General features: G+C 35.3%; 1 protein-coding gene across 3 annotated transcripts in view; it reads right to left on the bottom strand.

Moving 5' to 3' along the window:
• TSGA10 (testis specific 10) overlaps window positions 1-23,230 on the bottom strand; it is a 105,326-nt gene that overhangs the window by 55,680 nt on the left and 26,416 nt on the right. For 2 of the 3 annotated variants that reach the window (XM_060168585.1, XM_060168586.1), the window contains exons 4-9: window positions 20,388-20,453; window positions 19,193-19,360; window positions 18,467-18,622; window positions 12,692-12,862; window positions 12,525-12,602; window positions 11,195-11,346 (exon numbers count right to left, since the gene is read on the bottom strand). In XM_060168585.1, the coding sequence (XP_060024568.1) occupies window positions 11,195-11,346; window positions 12,525-12,602; window positions 12,692-12,862; window positions 18,467-18,622; window positions 19,193-19,360; window positions 20,388-20,453 (791 nt within the window). The remainder of the gene's footprint in view (window positions 1-11,194; window positions 11,347-12,524; window positions 12,603-12,691; window positions 12,863-18,466; window positions 18,623-19,192; window positions 19,361-20,387; window positions 20,454-23,230) is intronic. The other variant, XM_060168587.1, reaches the window with a different exon arrangement.

Here is a 23,230-nt window from a genome sequence, read left to right as displayed (position 1 = left end):
ATATAGCCTGAGAAAACCAAAATTAATAAAGAGTCATGTACCAAAATGTTCATTGCAGCTCTACTTACAATAGCCCGGAGATGGAAACAACCTAAGTGCCCATCATCGGATGAATGGATAAAGAAGATGTGGCACAGATATACAATGGAATATTACTCAGCCATAAAAAGAAACGAAATTGAGCTATTTGTAATGAGGTGGATAGACCTAGAGTCTGTCATACAGAGTGAAGTAAGTCAGAAAGAGAAAGACAAATACCATATGCTAACACATATATATGGAATTTAAGGGAAAAAAATGTCATGAAGAACCTAGGGGTAAAACAGGAATAAAGACACAGACCTACTGGAGAACGGACTTGAGGATGTGGGGAGGGGGAAGGGTGAGCTGTGACAGGGGAAGAGAGATCATGGACATATACACACTAACAAATGCAAGGTAGATAGCTAGTGGGAAGCAGCCGCATGGTACAGGGACATCGGCCCAGTGCTTTGTGACCGCCTGGAGGGGTGGGATAGGGAGGGTGGGAGGGAGGGAGACGCAAGAGGGAAGAGATATGGGAACATATGTATATGTATAACTGATTCACTTTGTTATAAAGCAGAAACTAACACACCATCATAAAGCAATTATACCCCAATAAAGATGTTAAAAAAAAATACCAACAAGCATGATTGCTGGTTTATATGATAAGAGTATGTTTAGTTTTGTATGAAACTGCCAAACAGCCTTACAGAGTGACTGTACCATTTTGAATTCCCACCAGCAATGAATAAGAATTCCTGTTGACCCACATCCTCACCAGCATTTATTGTGTTTCCGATTTTGGCCATTCTAATAGATATGTATTGGTATCTCATTGTTGTTTTTAATTTGAATTTCCAGATGACATATGATGTGGAACATCCTTTTATATGCTTATTTTCCATCTGTATAACTTCTTTGGTGAGATGTCTGTAAAGGTCTTTGGCCCATGTTTTAAGTGGGTTATTTCTTATTGTTGAGTTTTTTAAAAGTTCTTTGTATGTATTGGAAAACCTATCTATCTATTATTAAGGTACAGTTGATGTACAATATTATATAAGTTTCATGTGTGTAACAGTGATTCACAATTTTTAAAGGTTTATGCCATTTATAGTCTGATTTATTTCACTTAGCATAATACCCTCCACGTCTATCCATGTTGTTACAAAGGGCAAAATGGCAAAATTTCTTATATTGTATATTCATATTCATGAATATATATATGTATATATTCCCATACATATATATACACACAGACATATATATACCACATCTTCTTTATCTATTCACCTGTTGATGGACACAGGTTTTCTCCCTATCTTGGCAACTGTAAATAATGATTCTAGGAACACTGGGCTGCATGTATCTTTTTTTTTTTGATTTATAGTCATTCTTTTTATCTTTTTAATTTTATTTATTTATTTATTTATTTATGGCTGTGTTGGGTCCTCATTGCTGCATGTGGTCTTTAGTTGCGATGAGCGGGGGCTACTCTTTGTTGCAGTGTAAGGGCTTCTCATTGCGGTGGCTTCTCTTGTTGCGGAGCATGGGCTCTAGGTGCGTGGGCTTCAGTATTTGGGTTACGCGGGCTCTAGAGCACAGGCTCAGTAGATGTGGCACACGGGCTTCGTTGCTCCATGGCATGTGGGATCTTCCCAGACTAGGGCTCGAACCCGTGTTCCCTGCATTGGCAGGCAGATTCTTAACCACTGCACCACCAGGGAAGGCCCTGCATGTATCTTTTCAAATTATTATTTTCATTTTCTTCAGATAAATACCCAGGAGTGGAACTGCTGGGTCATATGGTAGTTCCATTTTTATCAATAGTTTTTTGAGAAACCTCTATACTGTTTTCCATAGTGGCTGCATCAATTTCTGTTTCCAGTGCACGAGGGTTCCCTTTTCTCCACATCCTCCCCAACATTTGTTATTTGTGGTCTTTTGGATGATGACCATTCTGACAGGTATGAGCTGATATCTCATTGTGGTTTTAATTTGCATTTCTCTGATGATTAGTGATGTTGAGCATCTTTTCATGTGCCTGTTAGCCATCTGTATGTCTTCTTTGGAAAAATGTCTATTCAATTCTTCTGACCATTTTTAAATTGAGTTGTCTTTTTAAAATTGAGTTGTGGATAGCAGTTTTTATCAGAGATGTCTTTTTTTTTTTTTTTTTTTGAGGTACACAGGCCTCTCACTGTTGTGGCCTCTCCTGTTGCAGAGCACAGCCTCCAGATGCGCAGGCTCAGTGGCCATGGCTCATGGGCCCAGCCGCTCCGCGTCACATGGGATCTTCCCAGACTGGGGCACGAACCCGTGTCCCCTGCATCGGCAGGCGGACTCTCAACCACTGTGCCACCAGGGAAGCCCCAGAGGTGTCTTTTGCAAATACTTTCTTCCAGTCTCTGGCTTGTCTTCTCACCTACTTGACATTGTGTTGTGTGCAGTAGAAGTCTTTAATTTTAATGAAGTACAGTTTATCAATTATTTATTTCATGGACTGTGCTTAAGGGCTGTATCTAAAAAGTAATCACCATACCCAAGGTCATCTACGTTTTCTCCTACGTTATCTTCTAGATGTTTCATAGTTTTGCATTTTACATTTAGGCCTATGATTCATTTTGCGTTAATATGAAAGGTGTAATGACTCTGTCTAGATTCTTTGTTTCTTTGTGTATGGGTGGGGTTTTGTTTGTTTCGGGGTTTTTTTTTGTTGTTGTTGTTGTTGTGTTTTGGGTTTTTTGCACGTGGATGTCCAGTTTTTCCAGTACCATTTGTTGAAAAGACTGTCTTTGCTTTATTGTATTGCCTTCGCCTTTATCAAAGATCACTTGACTATATTTATCTGGATCTATTTCTGGGCTCTCTATTCTGCTCCATTGGTTTGTCTGTTCTTTTGCCAATACCACACTGTCTTGATTACTGTAGTCTTATGGTAAGTCCTAAGTCAGGTAGTGTCAGTACTCCAATTGTGTTTCTTCAGTATCTTTTAATTCTTTACCTCTCCATATAAAATAGAATCCATTTGTTAATATACACAAAATAATTTGCTGCAATTTTGATCAGAATTGCACTGAATCTGTAGACCAAGCTGGGAAGAGCTGACATCTTGACAATATTGAGTTTTCCTTTCCATGAATATGGAATATCTCTTCAGTTATTTAGTTCTTCTTTGATTTCATTCACCAGTTTTGTAGTTTTCCTCATATAAATTTTACACAAAGTTTATTAGATTTAACTTAAGTATTTCTTTTGGAGGGGGTGCTCATATAAATGTGCTTTTAATTTCAAATTCCACTTCTTCATTGCTAATAAACAGTGAAGCAACTGACTTTGTATATTAACCTTGTATCCTGCAACCTTGTTATAAATGTTTATTAGTTCCAGATTTTTTTGTTGATTCTTTTGGATTTTCTAGGATATCATGTCATCTAGATTAGATTTTAATATTGAAATATTTTTAGCTTCAAATATCCAAATTTAAACCAAACCAGTTTTAGAATCACTGGACACGGAGACCCAAACTAACTTTTTAGTAACAGATAACTCTATCGATCATTCAACTCCATGGGATATTCTAACTTCTTGGGCCTAGAGATGTTTGATGTACAAATGCAGACATAGAGACCTTTTTTTGAAAATGATATGCTTCTAGGAAATATTCTGACAACACTCCAGCTTTTTAGAAGTGTTGATTTATCTGACATCGAAATCCAAACAGAAGAACTTCTACTACTAAAATATACCTGTTTAGAAAGAAAAGTTCGTGTAAGCAGTATAGAAACACAGAAAATAAGTATTGGTTTTGAAACCTGGAGATTTTTTTTTTTTCACTAGCAATGAAACATAAACAGCAATAGATACATTTCTTTCTGGCTGGTTCAACCTGAACACTGTGGAACCTCAGTTTAGAGTTATAGAAACCTAAGCATGTGCTGAACTGTGCTCAGGACTTAACTTCTAACGAGTGGAGTTCACATGTGGGATAAACTTAAAATTTTTCTCATGAACTGACAAAATGGAAAACAGAGACAATGGTATTTTAACTATGCATAGGTTCATTATAATTCTTTGTCTTTTGTACACATATATATGAAATCTATGATAAATGTGAGTGCGTTATAAAGACATTGACCTATTAAAATAAACGGACAGCTGACTTCTTAGTAGAAATAATTTAAGTCAGAAGACAGTAGGATATCATCAAAGTGTTAAAATAAAAATAATTCCCAAACTGTAGAATTCTCTACCTAGCAAAAATATCCTTCAGTTCAGTAAGGTTGCAATAGAGGTAGTGAGAAACACTCAGCTTTTGGATACATTTTGAAGACAAAATCAACTGGATTGTATATGGGTATATGAAAGAGAAATCATGGATCACTTCAAGGTTTCCGTATGAATGGAGTTTCCATTGACTGAGATGAGAAGACTGAAAGAGCGGGTTTGGGTTTGTGTGTGTCAGAGGGGGAAGGGTGGAGAAACTCAAGTTTGGAAATGTTAATTTTGAGAGGCCTATTAGACATCCTAGTGAAGATGACAAGAAGGTGGTTGGACACTGAAGTTTACAGTTCAACAGAGAAGTCCAGGCTACAGATATATATTTGAGAGTCAAGAGTAAATACATGAGAGTGAATGAGATCACCTAGGGATGAGTATAGATATAAAAAAGAAGCAGTCTAAGGACTGAACTCAGGGACACTTCCAACATTTGGAGGTAAGGAGATGAGGAAGAACTATCAGGAAAGACTGAATAGGACAACCCAAGAGATAAAAAGAAAATCAAATGAGCATGGTATCTCAGAAGCCAAATGAACATGTGTTTAAAGGAGCAGAGAAAGAGAATGTAAGTGATCAACTTTGTCAAGTGTTGCCGATAGGTCAAATAAAATGAAGACTGATAACTGACCACTGCATTGAGCAACATGAAAGTAAATATTACCTTGAAAAGAAGTTTTGATAGGATGGTGAGGGAGAAAGGCAGATTATAGTAGGTTCAAGAGAAAACAAGAAGTGAGACATTGGAGCCAGAAGTTCAGGCAACTCTTTCAGTGAAATTCCTGTAAATGAGACACAAGATTTAGTACAAATATAGGACATCTGAATAACATGATTACAAATCTGATTACAAAGGGACAAATACAAAAACAATGCACCAACTATTTCAGAATTTATAATTTCTCAAGTATACACAGATCACTACCAAAAACTGACCATAAAATAGAGAACAACAAATTTCAGAAATTTTAAATCTAACAGTATGTTAACAAAACAATGTAATTAAGCAAGAAATCAATCACAAAGGGAAAATTCGTTATGTTTTTTGGATATTTAAAATCACACTTATAAATAACCAATGGATCAAATAAAAAGTCATAATGGAAATTAGAAAATATTTTATAAAGAAAGAAGTACATACCAAAACTTATAGCTTACATTAAAAGAAATATTTTGAGAATATATGGCCTTAAATGTTTATATGAGAAAAAAAGACTTAAAAGTAATAAATGTAAGCATCCACCTTAAGAAATTAAAAAATAGAAAATAAATTTAAAGAAAATAGAAGAAAGGAAATAATAAAGAACAGAAGTTAATGAACTAATAAGACAAACAATAGGGAAATTGGTCCTTTGAAAAGACTAATAACAGACTAGAAAAAGAGCAAATCACTACTGATTCTGTGGACAGTAAAATGTTGATAGAATATTGTATACAACATTATTCTAAAAATGTTTTAAAATTTAGGGAAAATGGACAAATGCCACAAAAATATATATTTTGAAAGGCATAAGAAGAAATTTCTGATTGTCCCTTTTTCCATTAAACAAATAAAATAAAAGCTTCCCTCAAAGAAAACTTGAGACCTAATTGGCTTCACTGGGAAGTAATAAATTATTCCAGATAATGAAAGAAGACAAAATGAATTGGAAAGATTATTATAAAGTTTATATTACCTTGATACCAAAATCTGATTCAAAAAACCCCCAAGATTGGCAAATTATTAGCCAATCTCATTTATAAAAATAGAGTTAAAAATATTTTAAACAAAGCATTAGTTAACTGAGACCAGAAATTTATAAAAAGTATAATAATACCCTGACCAATTTGACAAAGCACATCCATTCCTGAAAAAACACTCTCAGTAATCCACAAATAGAAGGAAACCTCTTCATTATGATAGAAAACATCTGGGAAAAACATGAAGCTAACATCATACCAACTATTGAGAGTCTGAATGCTTCCCCTAAGATGTGGAACAAGACAAGGATGTCCACTTCACCAATTCCATTCAACAAATCACTGGATGTTCTAGCCAGTGCAATAAGGCAAGAAAAATAAAGGGAAAAAAAGCATGCAACTTGAACAAGTAAAAGGGTCTTTATTTGCAGATGATCTAATCATCTATGTAGAAAATTGAATGGCATCTATAAAAAGGCTACTAGAACTAAAAGGTATATTTAGCATGGTTGTAGAATACTGGATAAATAAAAATAAATTGTAGGACTTTTGGTTTTAGCCCTGACATGTAAAGAGCTTAGGAGCCATCATTCCCATTGTTATGGGGGAAATAAAGATGAAAAAGCTGAGAATCAAAGACTTTTCATGGACATATCAGAGTAGTGAGTTGCAAGACAAATCACCACCCCAAAAACTGAAAAGTATGGCAAATTAGGAGACTTACAACTGAGATCTGCTTATCTAAAGCGGAAGTCACTAGAATTATAATTGGTTAAGAACATTTAAACAATAAACACTTCATCAAAGATATACAGATGGCAAATAGCAATATGAAAAGATGTTCCACATTACTTGTCATTAGAGAATTGCAAATTAAAACAATGAGATATCACTACACACTTATAATGGCTAAAATACAAAAGTCTGACAATACCAAATGCCGACAAGGATGTGGAGCAACAGAAAGTCTCCTTCACTGCTGATGGGAATGCAAAATTTTACAGTCACTTTGGAAGAGAATTTGGCAGTTTCTTACAAAGTTAAATAAGTTTTTCTGTATATGATTCAGCAGTTGTGCTCCTAGGTATTTCCTGAACTGATCTGAAAACTTCTGTCCACACAAAAACCTGCACATGAAAGTTTATAGCAGCTTTATTCACAACTGCCAAAAACTGGAAGCAACCAAGACGACCTTCAATAGATGCATGGATAAACACAATATGGTACATATATATAGGATTGAATATTATTCAATGGAAAGAAATGAGGTATCAAGGTATGAAAAGACATGGATGAACCTTAAATGCACATTACTAAGTGAAAGAAGCCAGTCTGAAAAGGCTATGTGCTGTATGATTTCAATTATATGACATTCTGGATAAGGCAAACATTACCTCAGCCAGGCGACCAAAGTCAAAATCAACAGTAATGAATCATATCAGTAAGATGTACTCATGACACCCTGGGTATCTGTGTATACTAAAATGGCACTTTAATTCTGTGATCTTTCTCTCAAAAACATTACCCAACCTAATCATGAGAAAACCATCAGACAAACCCCAACTGAGAGATATTCTACAAAATACCTGATCAGTACTCCTCAAAACTGTCAAGGTCATCAAAAACAAGGAAACTCTGAGACTGCCAAAAGAAGCCTAAGGAGACATGACAACTAAATATAATGTGGTATCCTGGATGGGATCCTGGAACAGAAAAAGGACATTAGGGAAAAACTAAGGGAATCTGAATAAATTACAGACTTTAGTTAATTATAGTGTATCAATGTTGAGTCATTAATTTTAACAAATGTACCATACTAATGTAAGATGTTATTAACAGAGGAAATTGGGTGTGAGGTACGTAGGAACTTTTCACTATCTTCACAATTTTTCTGTAAATCTAAAACTGTTATATAATACAAAGTTTATTTTTTAAAAACAATCGTATTGATATTTTCATATACAAGCAATAAACAATCAGACAGTGAAATTCTAAAATTCCACTTACAACAGCATCAAAAAATGGAAAATACTTAGGGATAAATCTTACAAAAGAAATGAGAGAGCTATATGTATAAAACATTGCAGAGGGAAATTAAAGACCTAAATAAAGAAATGGAAAGTGTTCATGAGTGGGAGTTTTTCCCCAATTCCAATCAAATCCCCAAGCAGGCTTTTGTGTTTACACTATGAAGCTAATTCTAAAATTAAAATAAAATGCAAAGGAACCAGAATAGCCAAAACAACTTTGAGAAAGAACAAAGTTGGAGGACTAACATTACCTAATTTGAGGATTAAAAAAAAAAAAAGGAATCAGGAATGTTGTATTGGCATCAAGATATATATAGATCCACCAAACAAAATAGATAATCAAGAAACAGACCTAAACATATATGGACAATTGACTTACTACAAAAGTACAAAACAATTCAGTGTAGACGAGTAAGGAAAGTTTTTCAACAAATGGTGCTGGAACAATTGGATATCCATATGCAAAAAAACTGAACTTTGAGCTACACCTTGTACTATATACAAAAATTAACTTGCATAGATTTAAATTTAAGAACTGAAACTATAAAACTGCTAGAAGAAAACACAGGAGAAAATCTCATCTTAGGCTTGACAACCATTTCTTTAAAAGAACACAAAAGCTGGATATAAATTTTTAAAAATCAATAAGTTTTGCTTAATCAAAAATCAAAAACATCTCCTCTTTAAAAGACACTTAAGAAAATAAAAAGGCAGGCCATAGACTGGGAAAAAAATATTTGCCAAACATATATGTACCTAACAAAGGACTTTTATCTAGAATATAGAGAGGATGTTTATGACTTAATACTATAAAAAACTCAATAAAAGTGTGCAAAAGTTCTGAACAGACACTGAAGAAGATATATGTATGGCACATAAGGACATGAACGGATGCTCAAAATTACTAGTTATTAGAGAAGGCAAATCAAAACCATAATACGTACCTATTAGGATGGCTAAAACTATAAAGATACTGCATACCAAGTGTTGGTGAGGATATGTAACAACTATAGCACTCACACACTGCTGGTGCAAATGTAAAATAAAATAATACAACCACTCTGGAAAACAGTTTAATGGTTTCTTCAAAAGTTAAACATATATCCATCATATGATTCAGTCTTAGGTATTTACCCAAGAGAAATAAAAGCATATGTCCACACAAAGACCCATATAAGAATACTCGTAACAGTTTTATTTGTTATAGCCCTAAACTGGAAGCAACTGAAATATTTATGTGGTATATTCATACAATGGAATACTACTCAGTAATAAAAAGGAATAAACTATTGATTATATGTGACAACATGGATAAATCTCAGAATAATGATGCTGAGTGAAAGCAGCCCAACAAAAGAATATATACTGTATGATTTCACTTATACAACATTTTAGAAAATCCAAACAAATCTCTATGACAGAAGCCAAATCAGTGGTTGCCTGGGGAGGGCAGGGGAGGGGAGAGGTTAGAGGAGTACAAGAAGACTTTGTGGAGTGATAGACAGGGCCACTATCTTGAGGGTGGTGATGGTTCTACAGGTACACACACATGTCAAAACTTACCACACTGAATACTTTAAATATGTGTAGTTTACTGTACATATATCAATTAAACTTGAATAATACTGTTAAAACCGTATACAAAAAAACCTCTAACTTATTGTATATTTATCTGTTAGAATATTTTAATAAACCACGATAATGCTTTCAAAGAATTTCTAATGACATGTGTAAATGTTTATGGTATACAATTAAGTGAAGTTGGCCAAATATATAACATAATATAGGATGGTATCAATTACATAGAAAGCTTTTATACACACAGATAGATCTAGTTCTGGTTAGAAAAATGATCTATATTAATAATAGTTTTCCCTGGGTTATGGAATCATGGGTGATTTAAATTTCCTGTATGCTTTTCTCTATTTTCCAAAGTTTTCTTTGTTGTCCTTCTTATTTTATTACTATTTTTATTTTACCTGAGCTTGCAATATCCTTTGAAGCAGGAAAGTAAAAAATAAATGAAGGGAAAAAATTTAAGTGACTCTCTGTCCTGACAAGTGATTCCAATATATGCACCACAGACCCGTGAAAGACCAAAGAGGGGATTCTGGGAATTCACATATGAACCAAATACTATCTGTAGATTTAATAATATACTTCATACTCATATGAACTATTATATTTCATATGTTCATAGATGCACTGAAATTCAACCTTACTGAATCTGTAGAATGTCTATTTCTCACATCAATAGATACTACAAGTAAAGCACTAACATGGAGGTCTTCAAACACTTATTCCCCTACGTCATTGCCGGTAGGTTGCTTCAATTGGAATATCTTCTGCTACCTTTCTGCAATATGTAGAAGTGCTAAGCACAGTACGTAGCATTCAATTAATAGAAGTTCTATTACATATTCCTATTTCTCTGCTATGGCTTTTATTACATGCTAAACTACCCCTTTCCTAAGCTACTATCAAACCGGTACTTTGTGCTTTCTTATATCGTTCAGATCCCAGAACATAACTAAAGTTATAAGGTAAATAAAACAGTGAGGGCTTCCCTCGTGGTGCAGTGGTTAGGAATCCACCTGCCAATGCAGGGGACATGGGTTCGAGCCCTGGTCTGGGAAGATCCCACATGCCGCAGATCAACTAAGCCTGTGCCCCACAACTACTGAGTCCGCGCGCCACAACTACTGAAGCCCGCACGCCCTAGAGCCCATGCTCCACAACAAGAGAAGCCACCACAATGAGAAGCCCACGCACCGCAACGAAGAGTAGCTACCACTCGCTGCAACTAGAGAAAGCCTGCGTTCAGCAACAAAGACCCAATGCAGCCAAAACTAAATAAATAAAATAAAAAATAAATTAAGCAGTGAAATACCGAAGTCAAATATGCTCTTTACACAGGAGGGCTGTGTAAAAGCTATTTCAGCTAAACATTGAGGCCTTCTGCAAATATAAGATTAAGATTACTAGTTAAGTGTGGCATTCCCAGTCTGTGACTGACCTTCAGGAAATCATTTAATGTCTGCTAAGGTGTCTATGACTGCTTCATAATAATCCTCTCAGAAAATAAAGTCAACAAATAACTTAATTATCACTATAAAATACACTACAAAAAGCAGAGCTATTATTTATAGTTAAACTATTAGTTGTTTAATGGTAATTGAGTTTACCTCAAAGAATTATTCTCTACTTTTTGTCTGCCAAGTTCACTTTCGGTATCCATTGCCTTTCTTGCTAGTGATTTCATTTCTTTTTCCACAGTGGTTATGGTTTCCTTCATCAAAGTCATATTTGACATTTGTTCCATACGTTCATCATCGAGCTATACAAGCAGAATGACAAAGTTACTGCCATCACTAAAAACGTTTCAGTAATCTTCCTAAAGAGACATCCTCTCTTTGTACAAACCGGTATATAAGATTCACACAATGAGATGATCAGATTAGACTTAAACGTTGCAGGAGGCTGTACGGACAAGGCAACCGTGGAGCAGGAACTCAGACAAGCCACTGCACAGCTTTTCCATAAAGCCTATCACAGTATACATATCTATATTTTCAGTCTGGTTCAGCTGGACTATAGCACACACAGCTTATTTGCAAAAGGATTTCTTATTTGTTGCTCAGCATTAACAAATTACATATATAAAGTGGGATTATGAAAAATAATGTTTTTCTCCTGTCTACTGCTTTTTCTAAAACTCATTATAACAACATAAAACAGATGAATTCAGAAATATAATCAATTAAATTTGGTTAAAAGAAAGTTGAATTCCCTTAATTCTGTTTATATAGTAAAAACATTTCAAATATATATTCATAGCATCTCAAATCCTTGATTAGTAAAACCGTGATGCTTCACAATGAAATTCAGTTTAAATACATTTCATTAATTGCCATTTCATTATAATTTTCTCTACCCTAGCTACTCTTTAGGTAGAATAAGCCAGTTTTTCTATCCCTGGCAATGTTATCGTTAATGAAACAGGGAGATGACAAAGTTGCTAAAAGCCCTTAGAATGCATCCCTAATGGTTTATTTAAAAGAACACACTTTGCAACCTAACACAAAAAAAGACTTCACTCACATTTTTTAGAAGGAAATAAATAATGAAAAAGTGCCTATTTACACCATATATACCACCATAAATATATTAGGATTACAAACACTATCATAAAAAACCAACTTCTCGGGGCTTCCCTGGTGGCACAGTGGTTGAGAGTCCGCCTGCCAATGCAGGGGACATGGATTCGTGCCCCGGTCTGGGAAGATCCCACATGCCACGGAGCAGCTGGGCCTGTGAGCCATAGCCGCTGAGCTTGCGTGTCCGGAGGCTTGCTCCGCAACGGAAGAGGCCACAACAGTGAGAGGCCCGTGTACCACAAAAAAACAAAAACAAAAACAAAAAACAAAAAACCAACTTCTCTGAACACAGAAAAGGGGGAAAGGGGGGAACCGCTGAGAGTTTATAGCCGAAAGTGCAAAAGTGATTTTTCTTTACATTATGAACTGTACACTCCAGCTCCTCTATCCTTTGTTCCAAGTGAGCCTTCTCATTAAATGCTGTCTCTTGGGCAATCTGTTTAAAAAACAAAAACAAAACAGAGCGCTTTCAATGTCACTGCATGGTGTCTCACAAATGCTCGTATAGATAAAATTCTTCCAAACCTTCAGCCTTTCCCTTAGACTATCTCGTTCTGTGGTCATTCTTCGTAAATCAGTGAAGGCCACATCTCTCTCAGTCTCCACCCGCCGGAGGATGGCATGTGCTGTTGTTGATTTAGGAGATTTACAGCTTTTCATCATTTCTCGTCGAAGTCGGGCAATTTCTTCCTGTGCCTATTATTTAAATACACAGATAGACTTTTATTTAACAAGCTTTAGAACAGAAATAAATACAGCTATCTTATATCCAGCCAGTTAAAATGCAAACCTATATTAATATGCATGCGGCAGGAAAATGGTATAATTCTTTAATGAGTTTACACATATAAATGCAAATGATTCCCCCATATGTAAATGAATGTCTACAAATAGAAGCTTGGTTTACAATGTCTTTGCCAAAAATTTTTAAAAAAATTAATTTGGAAGCAGTCAATGAAAGAGACAGTGTTTTACTAAGAAATATATATGGTACTCCATCTATTTTTTTTTTAGACTTTTTTTTTAACATCTTTATTTGGAGGATAATTGCTTTACAATGTGTGTCAGTTTCTGCTGTATAACAAAGTGAAACAGCTATATGTATACATATATCCCCATATCCCCTCCCTCTTGCGTCTCCCTCCCACCCTCCCTATCCCACCCTTCTAGGTGGTCACAAAGCACTGAGCTGATCTCCCTGTGCTATGCAGCTGCTTCCCACTAGCTATCTATTTTACATTTTAGTGTATATATGTCCATGCCACTCTCTCACTTTGTCCCAGCTTACCCTTCTGCCTCCCCATGTCTTCAAGTCCATTCTCTAGATCCGCATCTTTATTCCTGTCCTGTCCCAAGGTTCTTCAGAACAATTTTTTTTTTAGATTCCATATATATGTGTTAGCATACGGTATTTGTTTTTCTCTTTCTGACTTACTTCACTCTGTATGACAGACTCTAGGTCCATCCACCTAACTACAAATAACTCAATTTCATTTCTTTCTATGGCTGAGTAACATTCCATTGTATATATGTGCCACATCTTCTTTAACCATTCACCTGTCAGTGGACACTTAGGTTGCTTCCATGTCCTGGCTATCATAAATAGTGTTGCAATGAACCATGTCTCTTTTTGAATTATGGTTTTCTCAGTAGTGGGATTGCTGGGTCATATGGCAGTTCTACTTTTAGATTTTTAAGGAACCTCCATACTGTTCTCCATAGTGGCTGTATCAATTTACATTCCCACCAACAGTGCAAGAGGGTTCCCTTTTCTCCACACCCTCTCCAGCATTTATTGTTTCTAGATTTTTTGATGATGGCCATTCTGACTGGTGTGAGGTGATACCTCATTGTAGTTTTGATTTGCATTTCTCTAATGATTAGTGATGTTGAGCATCCTTTCACGTGTTTATTGGCAATCTGTATATCTTCTTTGGAGAAATGTCTACTTAGGTCTTCTGCCAATTTTTGGATTGGGTTGTTTTTGTTTTTTTTTTTGATATTGAGCTGCATGAGCCGCTTGTATATTTTGGAGATTAATCCTCTGTCAGTTGCTTCGTTGGCAAATATTCTCTCCCATTCTGAGAGTTGTCTTTTCGTCTTGCTTATGGTTTCCTTTGCTGTGCAAAACCTTCATTAGGTGCCATTTGTTTACTTTTATGTTATTTCCATTTCTCTAGGATGAGGGTCAAAAAGGATCTTGCTGTGATTTATGTAATAGAGTGTTCTGCTTATGTTTTCCTCTAAGAGTTTTATAATGTCTGGCCTTACATTTAGGCCTTTAATCCATTTTGAGTTTATTTTTGTGCATGGTTTTAGGAACTGTTCTAATTTCATTCTTGTACACGTAGCTGTTGTTTTCCCAGCACCACTTATTGAAGAGGCTGTCTTTTCTCCGCTGTATAGTCTTGTCTCCTTTATCAAAGATAAGGTGACCATATGTGCATGGGTTTGTCTGGCTTTCTATCCTGTTCCATTGATCTATATTTCTGTTTTTGTGCCAGTACCATACTGTCTTGATTACTGTAGCTTTGTAGTATAGTCTGAAGTCCAGAAGCCTGATTCCTCCAGCTCCGTTTTTCTTTCTCAAGATTGCTTTAGCTGTTGTCTTTTGTGTTTCCATACAAATTGTGAAATTTTTTGTTCTAGTTTTGTGAAAAATGCCACTGGTAGTTTAATAGGGATTGCATTGAATCTGTAGATTGCTTTGGGTAGTATAGTCATTTTCACAATGCTGATTCTTCCAATCCAATAACATAGTATATCTCTCCATCTATTTGTATCATCTTTAATTTCTTTCATCAGTGTCTTATAGTTTTCTGCATACAGGTCTTTTGTCTCCGTAGGTAGGTTTATTCCTAGGTGTTTTATCTTTTTGTTGCAATGGTAAATGGGAGTGTTTCCTTAACTTCTCTTTCAGATTTTTCATCATTAGTGTATAGGAATGCAAGAGATTTCTGTGCATTAATTTTGTATCGTGCTACTTTACCAAATTCATTGATTAGCTCTAGTAGTTTTCTGGTAGCATCTTTAGGAGTCTCTACGTATAGTATCATGTCATCTGCAAACAGTGACAGTTTTATCTCTTCTTTTCTGATTTGGATTCCTTTTATTTCTTTTTCTTCTCTGAATGCCGTGGCTGAAACTTCCAAAACTATGTTGAAAGACAGTGGCAAGGGTGGGCAACCTTGTCTCATTTCCTGATCTTAGAGGAAATGCTTTCAGTTTTTCACCATTGAGAATGATGTTGGCTGTGGGTTTACTCCATCCATTTTGTGATAAATTTGAATTCAGCACAACTCAGGTAGAATACTGGTTTAAAAAATATCATAGCGTTCCAGTCTTTCTCTCCAAAATGTATATGCCATTTCCATGTCCTGGCTACTTTTACCCTGACAGAAGGGCCCATCAATCCTTACTGACAACCCAACAAACTCTTTACACACTTGTTCAACAACCATCCTCGGGTTCCAAATCTATTCTATATCTACAGATGATTTCATATCCTACTTTTTGAATCCTACTTTTGTTTCACATCCTACTTTTTTTTTGAATATCATCCTCTCCACTGACTCTTTCTCTACTTCTTCAACCATGCACACAACTCCCATATCTTGAAAAACTGTCACTAAATCCTGCTGCCCCATTTACCATCAAATGTCTCTTTTTCCTTTGACAGGCTTTTTTTTTTTTAGTGCCATGGATTGTACATCTTGACTGTTCCATACCTCCCACTCTCTCTCCCCAGTCTAACCTGGCTCCCACATCCACCACTCCGCAGAATTTCACGTAATGACCTCACCAAATCTAATGGCAACACTTCTCAGTTCCTGTTCTTGATATTTCGGCAACACTTGCCATTGCCTTCAACAATCTCCTTGAGATTCCTTCCTTCCTTGGGCGTATAACAATGTTCTGCCTTAGTTTCCTGTCTTCTTTATCTCTTTCAAAGGATCCTCTACCAATTGAATAAAACTTCCCAAGATTCCATCTTGACTTCTCTGTTACTCTATTTATAGCTTTCTCATTCAGAAACTTCATCCATTCTGAAGGCTCAAAACAGACGACTTCTCAATCTACATACTCAGCTCTTGCCTCTCTCCCCACTCCAATCCCACATTTCTTACTGCCTGATGGCAGTTACTACCTGATGTACCGCCATCATCTTACTCTCTCTCTCTGAAACCAAACACATCTTTTCTCTCAAACCACTGGTGACTTTCCTGTTTCTTTTTCTATTACCACAATTCTTCAGTCATTCAAAACAGAACTTCAGTGATCTCCTTTTGTCCCTCCTTTGTGCTAAAATCAAATCTTGTTAAGTCTTCCTTTTCAGTGTCTTTTGCATCTGTTCCTATCTTTATTTCCACTGATCGCACCCTAGATTAGTCCCTTAATGCTTCATGCATGGACTACTGTTAACAGCCTTCTAAAGAGTCCATGGGGACTTCCCTGGTGGTGCAGTGGTTAAGAATCCGCCTGCCAATGCAGGCGACACGGGTTTGAGCCCTGGTCTGGGAAGATCCCACATGCCACAGAGCAACTAAGCCCGTGGACCACAACTACTGAGCGTGCATGCCACACGTACTGAAGCCCACATGCCTAGAGCCCATGCTCAGCAACAAGAGAAGCCACAGCAATGAGAAGCCCACACACTGCAATGAAGAGTAGCTCCTGCTCACCGCAACTAGAGAAAGCCCACGCTCAGCAACAAAGACCCAATGCAGCCAAAAATATAAACAAATAAATTAATTAATTAAAAAAAAAAAAGAGTCCATGGTTTCCCCCTCCTCCAAATCTCCTGAAGGAGAAATTGTTATATAAGATGATAACATAGAAAGATTACGTAAGAGATAATAAAGAACTGTTACCAGATTAAAATTGTAAAAATGTAGATTTCATCATATTTCTTCCACTTTAAAAAAAAAACAGACTGTCCATTGCTTACAAGAAAGCAAAGTATAAACCTCCTATAGGGCCCTCTGAACAGCTTCTACCATGTAGTCTAGAAATTGGCAAACTATATATAGTTCACAGGCCAAATCCAGCCTGCCTATTTTTGTAACTCTGTAAGCTGAAAATGTTTTTTATATTTTTAAATGGTTAAAAAAAAATCAAAACAAGATGAATATTTCACAACAGGTAAAAAGAATATGAAACTCAAATTTCAGTGTTCATAAATAAATTATACTGGAACACAGCCAAACTCATTCATTTGTATATTATCTATAGCTGTTTTCACACTACAACAATAGAGTTGAATAGCTGTGTCAGAAGTCACATGGCCTGCAAAGCCCAAGCTATTTCTTATCTGGGCCTTTACAGAAAATGTTTTCAGACTCCTGCTCTAGTCTAGTCTACCTCTCAAGCCCTTACTCCACTGACATATACTTTTATTCTAGTCATAAACTGATCCATTTATGTACTGACTTTCCCACCTTTATCCTTTGCTTCATACCATTCCTTTAGTCTGGAATGTTCTTTCTTACCCCTTTCAAGATAAAAGAAATCCCATTCATCCTTCAGGACTCAAACTCCACATTGTCTAGCAAAGATCTTGATAACCATAACTAAAAGTACTCACCTCTTTTATTTCTTACAGTATCTTCTAGACTACTTACGCTAAAGTAACAAAAAGTAAATACAAGATAATATATTTTATCTCCCCAACTAGATTGCAAACATATAAAACAGTGTCTGGTTTATTTTTTCTATCTTTTAGAGTAGCAAGTCCAGAACCCTGCACTTAGTAGCTGTAATTCTTAATAAAATTTGATATTTTTAAAATAAATTATATTGGTGATGTATGGGGTTTATTTGTTGAGTCAAGAAGCCATTTGATTAATAAGGGTTATATAATCTTAAGCTAAAAATAGAGATAAACTACAAACTAATTTTACTCTCTATATTAAATTATATGGCAATTCCTAAAGTGATTGACAGTACATCAAAGTGATATGTTTGTATTTTTTAACCCCCAAGTCCAAATTTTTTACCTTGAACTCACCACACCCTATCATTTAACACTTTCCCCATTTCTTATTCCAAAAATCAGACTATTCCAATGCATGCATATGAGATTTTTCGCATACGGGGATAACGTGTGTGTGTGTGTGTGTGTGTGTGTACACATACACAAATACATTACATTTCATTAAGAATATCATAAGAACAAAGGCAATTCCCAAATGTTAGATTAATTTGATTGACAGATTTAAGCATTCTCATAGAACTTAAAGAATTACCTATCTCTAGAACTGTTAGTATTTATGTATTTTGTTTACTTATAAATAAGTTTACCTGCTCATACAGAAAAAAGCTCTTGTCTCTCTCAGATGTGAGAACCTTGACATTACCCTGAATTTCTGCCAAATGACGCTCATATTTTTCCAGCATGCATTTGAGCTCTTCACGGTCTCTTGTTGTCTTCAAAAGCTCTACATCACACTTTGTACCCTACAATTATTACATAAGAAATCTGAATAAACAACAAGGTCCTTCTGTAGAGCACAGGGAACTATATTCAATATCCTGTGATAAACCAAAATGGAAAAGAATATGAAAAAGAATACATATGTATAACTGAGTCACTTTGCTATACAGCAGAAATTAAACAGAACATTGTAAATATACTTCAATAAAATTTTTTAAAAAAGAAATCTGAAATTATTCTTTGACATGTGTTACTGATAGAAAGGTGCTACTGATGGCAGCACACGATCTCTAGTTAAGCAAACATGACGATATAATGAAATGATGAAAAAAGTTTAAAAATCGCCTCTCTTTTAAACAACTTCATCCCAAATTGCTCCACATTTGTATGATTACCCCCAACCACTACTAATGCTGGGGATAAAGGCCAATTTCAACGGTCCACTGTGCTATCAAAGAGAGCTCTGTCTCCCATCCTCGTTGGTATACCAATTCACGCCAAATTAAAAGGAATTATTTCCAGATTAGATAAATCAAAGAATAAAAGTCACTGAGCAACAAACTCCAAAGTATTTATAAGTTTCCAAAACCTACCCGGGAAGATGGAGATGGGCGTCTTGGGCTTTTAGATCTACTTCTGATCATCTTTCTCAAATTTTGAGCTTCTCTCTTGTAGTATTCTCTGTCTGCTTCTAAAGTTTTGACAAAGGAATCAAGTCTGGAAGGAGATTTATTTTGTGCTTTTTCAGTCTCTAAAATTATCTTGCCAAGGAGGAAAAAATTAGGCCATTATTTCAAGCTAAACTATAGCATCATTTTCTAAATGAAAGTTGAAAGCAAACAGGATCCTTAAAAATAATAAATTTGGTATTTTGAAAATAATTCAAAAAATAATAATTCATCAATACTTTTTAAAAAGCAGTTAGATACCTTTCTTTTCCAGCATTTCTGAATGTAGTGTATTTTTATTTCACTGAAAATGTCCCTACATTTACTCAATAACTTTGAAGAAAAAATAGTAAAGAAATTTCAGAGAGGCCAGAATTGTTTCTTGTATCAGATCTAGTAACAAATCCTAAAAATGGAATTAATTTGCTTAGAGAAACTTGTATGCTACTATTAAAGCACCTGTTCATAGCGTTCAATTTTGTTCAATAATCATTCAATGAATGAATAAATTAAATGAATGCTGTATATTCTATACGTGTATATACTTTCAAGTGCATTTCCATTCACTTTAATATATTTAGAAACATTTGTTTTACAATATTTATTTTACCAATACTTTATTGGGAAAAAAGTACAGATATTTTAGAGAGGATGTTTCAAATATTTTAAATGATAACACTAAAATGTCTAATCAGAGCAATTTTCATTTCACATTGTTAACGAGAACATATTACTCAGAACTAAGTAACAACATTTGACTTTAAAATATTTATTATTAAGAGGAATAAATGTGTACACAAATACATCTTACATTTTGAGAATTAAATTACTCACAGCCGTCATTTTAATCAAGTAACAGCTAAGAGCATTAATAAAACCAACCAAAAGTTCTCTCCAGCTCTAGGAAAGAAAGAAGTAATGATGAAATAGAGCAAGAATAGCATCGCTCTTACGGATGGGAGTACCCCTGGGCATCAAGCAGAGCGTGCTGATTTTAGAAAACAAACATTTTTTACTGTTCACAAAATGCATGAGAGCCAAAACATATGTACAATTTTTGCTGTCCTACTAACAGAATAAAAATGATTCCTTAATATATATTTATGAAAAATGTACTTACAGATCTGAGTCTTTTTATTGTATCTTCCAATACGATTATATTATTTTGCTGGCAAATGAGTTCAATCTGAAAAACAAGCCAGAAAAAATTGTTATTTAGGTGTAAAATGTTTAAACTGATTTCACTGGAAAGAGAGCATCAAAAACAGGAGCTGCTTAAAAATAAAAACATGCAGACAGTGAATACTTTATGAAAGAAAAGATAATCCACTCTTATGTTTACCTACTTTTGATGGTAAAAGAACCTAGAATGAAATGAAGCAGTTCCTTTAAATTGTCTAATGTTTTGTATAAAATACTAATTGATTTTATTTTGTCAAATTGCTCCTCATAAACTGGAACAAACTGTTAATACTAATTATAATTTTGAAGATGATAATGTAGAAGAGTCAAAAGAATGACTAGAATAAGTTTTCCCAAGTCACCATAGTCAGAAGTGATTGCTCTTTCCTCTGAATTCTTTTAATAGTTTAGTTCAATCCAACCCACAAAATACTTTTTGTATCAGTTTTATAACATTGTCTTAAAAGTCTTACAGTATAGCCACCTGCAATCATATATCTAGTCCATGACTAGATTGTATGTTCCTGGAGAATAGTGACTATGTTTTTATGTAAAGCTGTAACTCTCTTTGTTAAAAGTTGGCATATTAGTTTAATGGATTTCTCAATTCGTAAACCTCCCCCTTGTTATTCTAATCACAAATGTCTCCTGTAATATTTTAAATTTGAATTTTCTGCAATTATTCCTTCTCATTTGTTCTTTAGACCAAAGTTCTAAGATTTCTCTGGTAGTTATATTTTAGTTTATGATATACTAAGGGGTGTTATGGTATAGAATATAACTTACATACAGTTTGGATAAGGTTATATATAGTTTTGGATAATTTTGATAATTTTTCAATGCTTTAATGTGTACTACTATGTAGACACTAAAAAAAATGGATCTATACTGAATTATGTGCAAAGATGTCCATATATATTAAGTATAAAAACTCACACTGCCAAAAATTTTATCTAGTATGACACATTCTTGTAAAAAATAAATTCATACACACATATCCTAGATACAGATGGAACATAACCAATAAGTAAATTGCACAAGATAGATTATGTCTAGGTATAGCAAGGTGTGATTAACAGTACAAATTATTTTCTTCATTATACTCTTCTATTAGAAAAAAATGTATTACTTTTATAAAGATAAAAACATTAATGCTTATTCCATTCTGAAAAACAAACTTATAACTGGCTCAAATGAAAAGATGCCAGCCCAGTGCTTTCATTTATTTGACAATTGTTTAATGAGTGTCTACTATGTGTCTGACATTGTGTTATTTGCTGGCTATAGCAGTGAATAAAACAGACAGAAACCTCTACCCTCATGGAGCTTACATTCTCATTGAAAAGAGAAAAATAAAAGATAATAGGTAAAGTATATATCAGATAGTCATTGTGTCATTCAAAAATATATAATGAGTACTCACATCTGTTCTATACTTAAGATTTTTTAAAAGGGAATAAAATAGACAAAGATCCTTGCCTTTGGACAGCTTACATTCCAGCTGGATAGACAACAAAAAATAAACCTGACGAATAAATTACATACTACATTAGAAAAAAAGAGCAATATCCTTAAGAATATTGGGAGTGTTTATGAAGGAATAGGCTGGAATTTTAAAGGGGGTGATCAGGGAAGTCCTCACTGAGGGAGTCAACCATGTAAAAATTCGGGAGAATATTCCAGGCAGAACATTCAGCTATAGCAAAAGGCAAAAGATTGTCTGCTAAATTCCAAGGAATAGTAAGGAGGTCAGTGTGGCTGCAGCAGAGGGAAGGAGGAGGAAAGCAGTAGGAAAGTGCTAGAGAAAACTGAATCAGGGAGAGAGAGAGGGAATAAGCATGTGTGGTTGGGGGTGTAGGTCAGAAACTGATACAGGCCTTACGCCTTGTCTTCCTCATAGTAGGTTCTGAAGCATTTTTGACCGAATCACATACAAAGTAACAGTAATGACAAGAGCTACCAGAGATCCAGTCCAATAATGGCCCCATGTTAATTAAAAATATAAACTGTATGAAGAAATAGTAACGGTAAAATTGCAACTCTGTTTCTTCATATTTCACAAACTTGTGTTCAGTAATCTGGGAAACACTGCATTAAGTCATGAATGATAACAACTCAAGAAGAAAAGATCAAAGAAGGCTTACGGTTGTGGAAGCTTTAAAATATGTCCCAAAATTCTGATACTCTTTCCTTCAAAAGATGGAGCTTAATTTCTCTGCCCCTTAAGTGTGGTCTATACTTAGTGACTCACTTTTAAAGAACAGGATATGGTGGAAGTGACGGTATGTAACTCTTGAGACTGGATCATAACAGGCACTGGAAATTCTTCCTTGTTGTCTCTTTTGGATCACAGGCTCCGATGGGAAGCCAGATGCCATAAAGAATATATCAAGAGACTTCCCTGGTGGCGCAGTGGTTAAGAATCCGCCTGCCAATGCAGGGGACACAGGTTTGAGCTCTGGTCTGGGAAGATCCCACATGCCGCAGAGCAACTAAGCCCATGCGCCACAACTACTGAGCCTGCGTTCTACAGCCTGCAAGCCACAACTACTGAGCCCACGTGCCACAACTACTGAAGCCTGTGCACTACAACTACTGAGCCTGCACTCTAGAGCCTGAGAACCACAACTACTGAGCCCACGTGCCACAACTACTGAAGCCCACGTGCCTAGAGCCTGTGCTCCACAAGAGAAACCACCTCAATGAGAAGCCCACGCACCACAATGAAGAGTAGCCCCCGTTCACTGCAACTAGAGAAAGCCCATGCGCAGCAACGAAGAC

This window comes from Lagenorhynchus albirostris, chromosome 13, assembly GCF_949774975.1.
Source record: "Lagenorhynchus albirostris chromosome 13, mLagAlb1.1, whole genome shotgun sequence".
Lineage (NCBI taxonomy): Eukaryota > Metazoa > Chordata > Mammalia > Artiodactyla > Delphinidae > Lagenorhynchus > Lagenorhynchus albirostris.
This window is presented reverse-complemented; position numbering and strand designations above follow the sequence as displayed.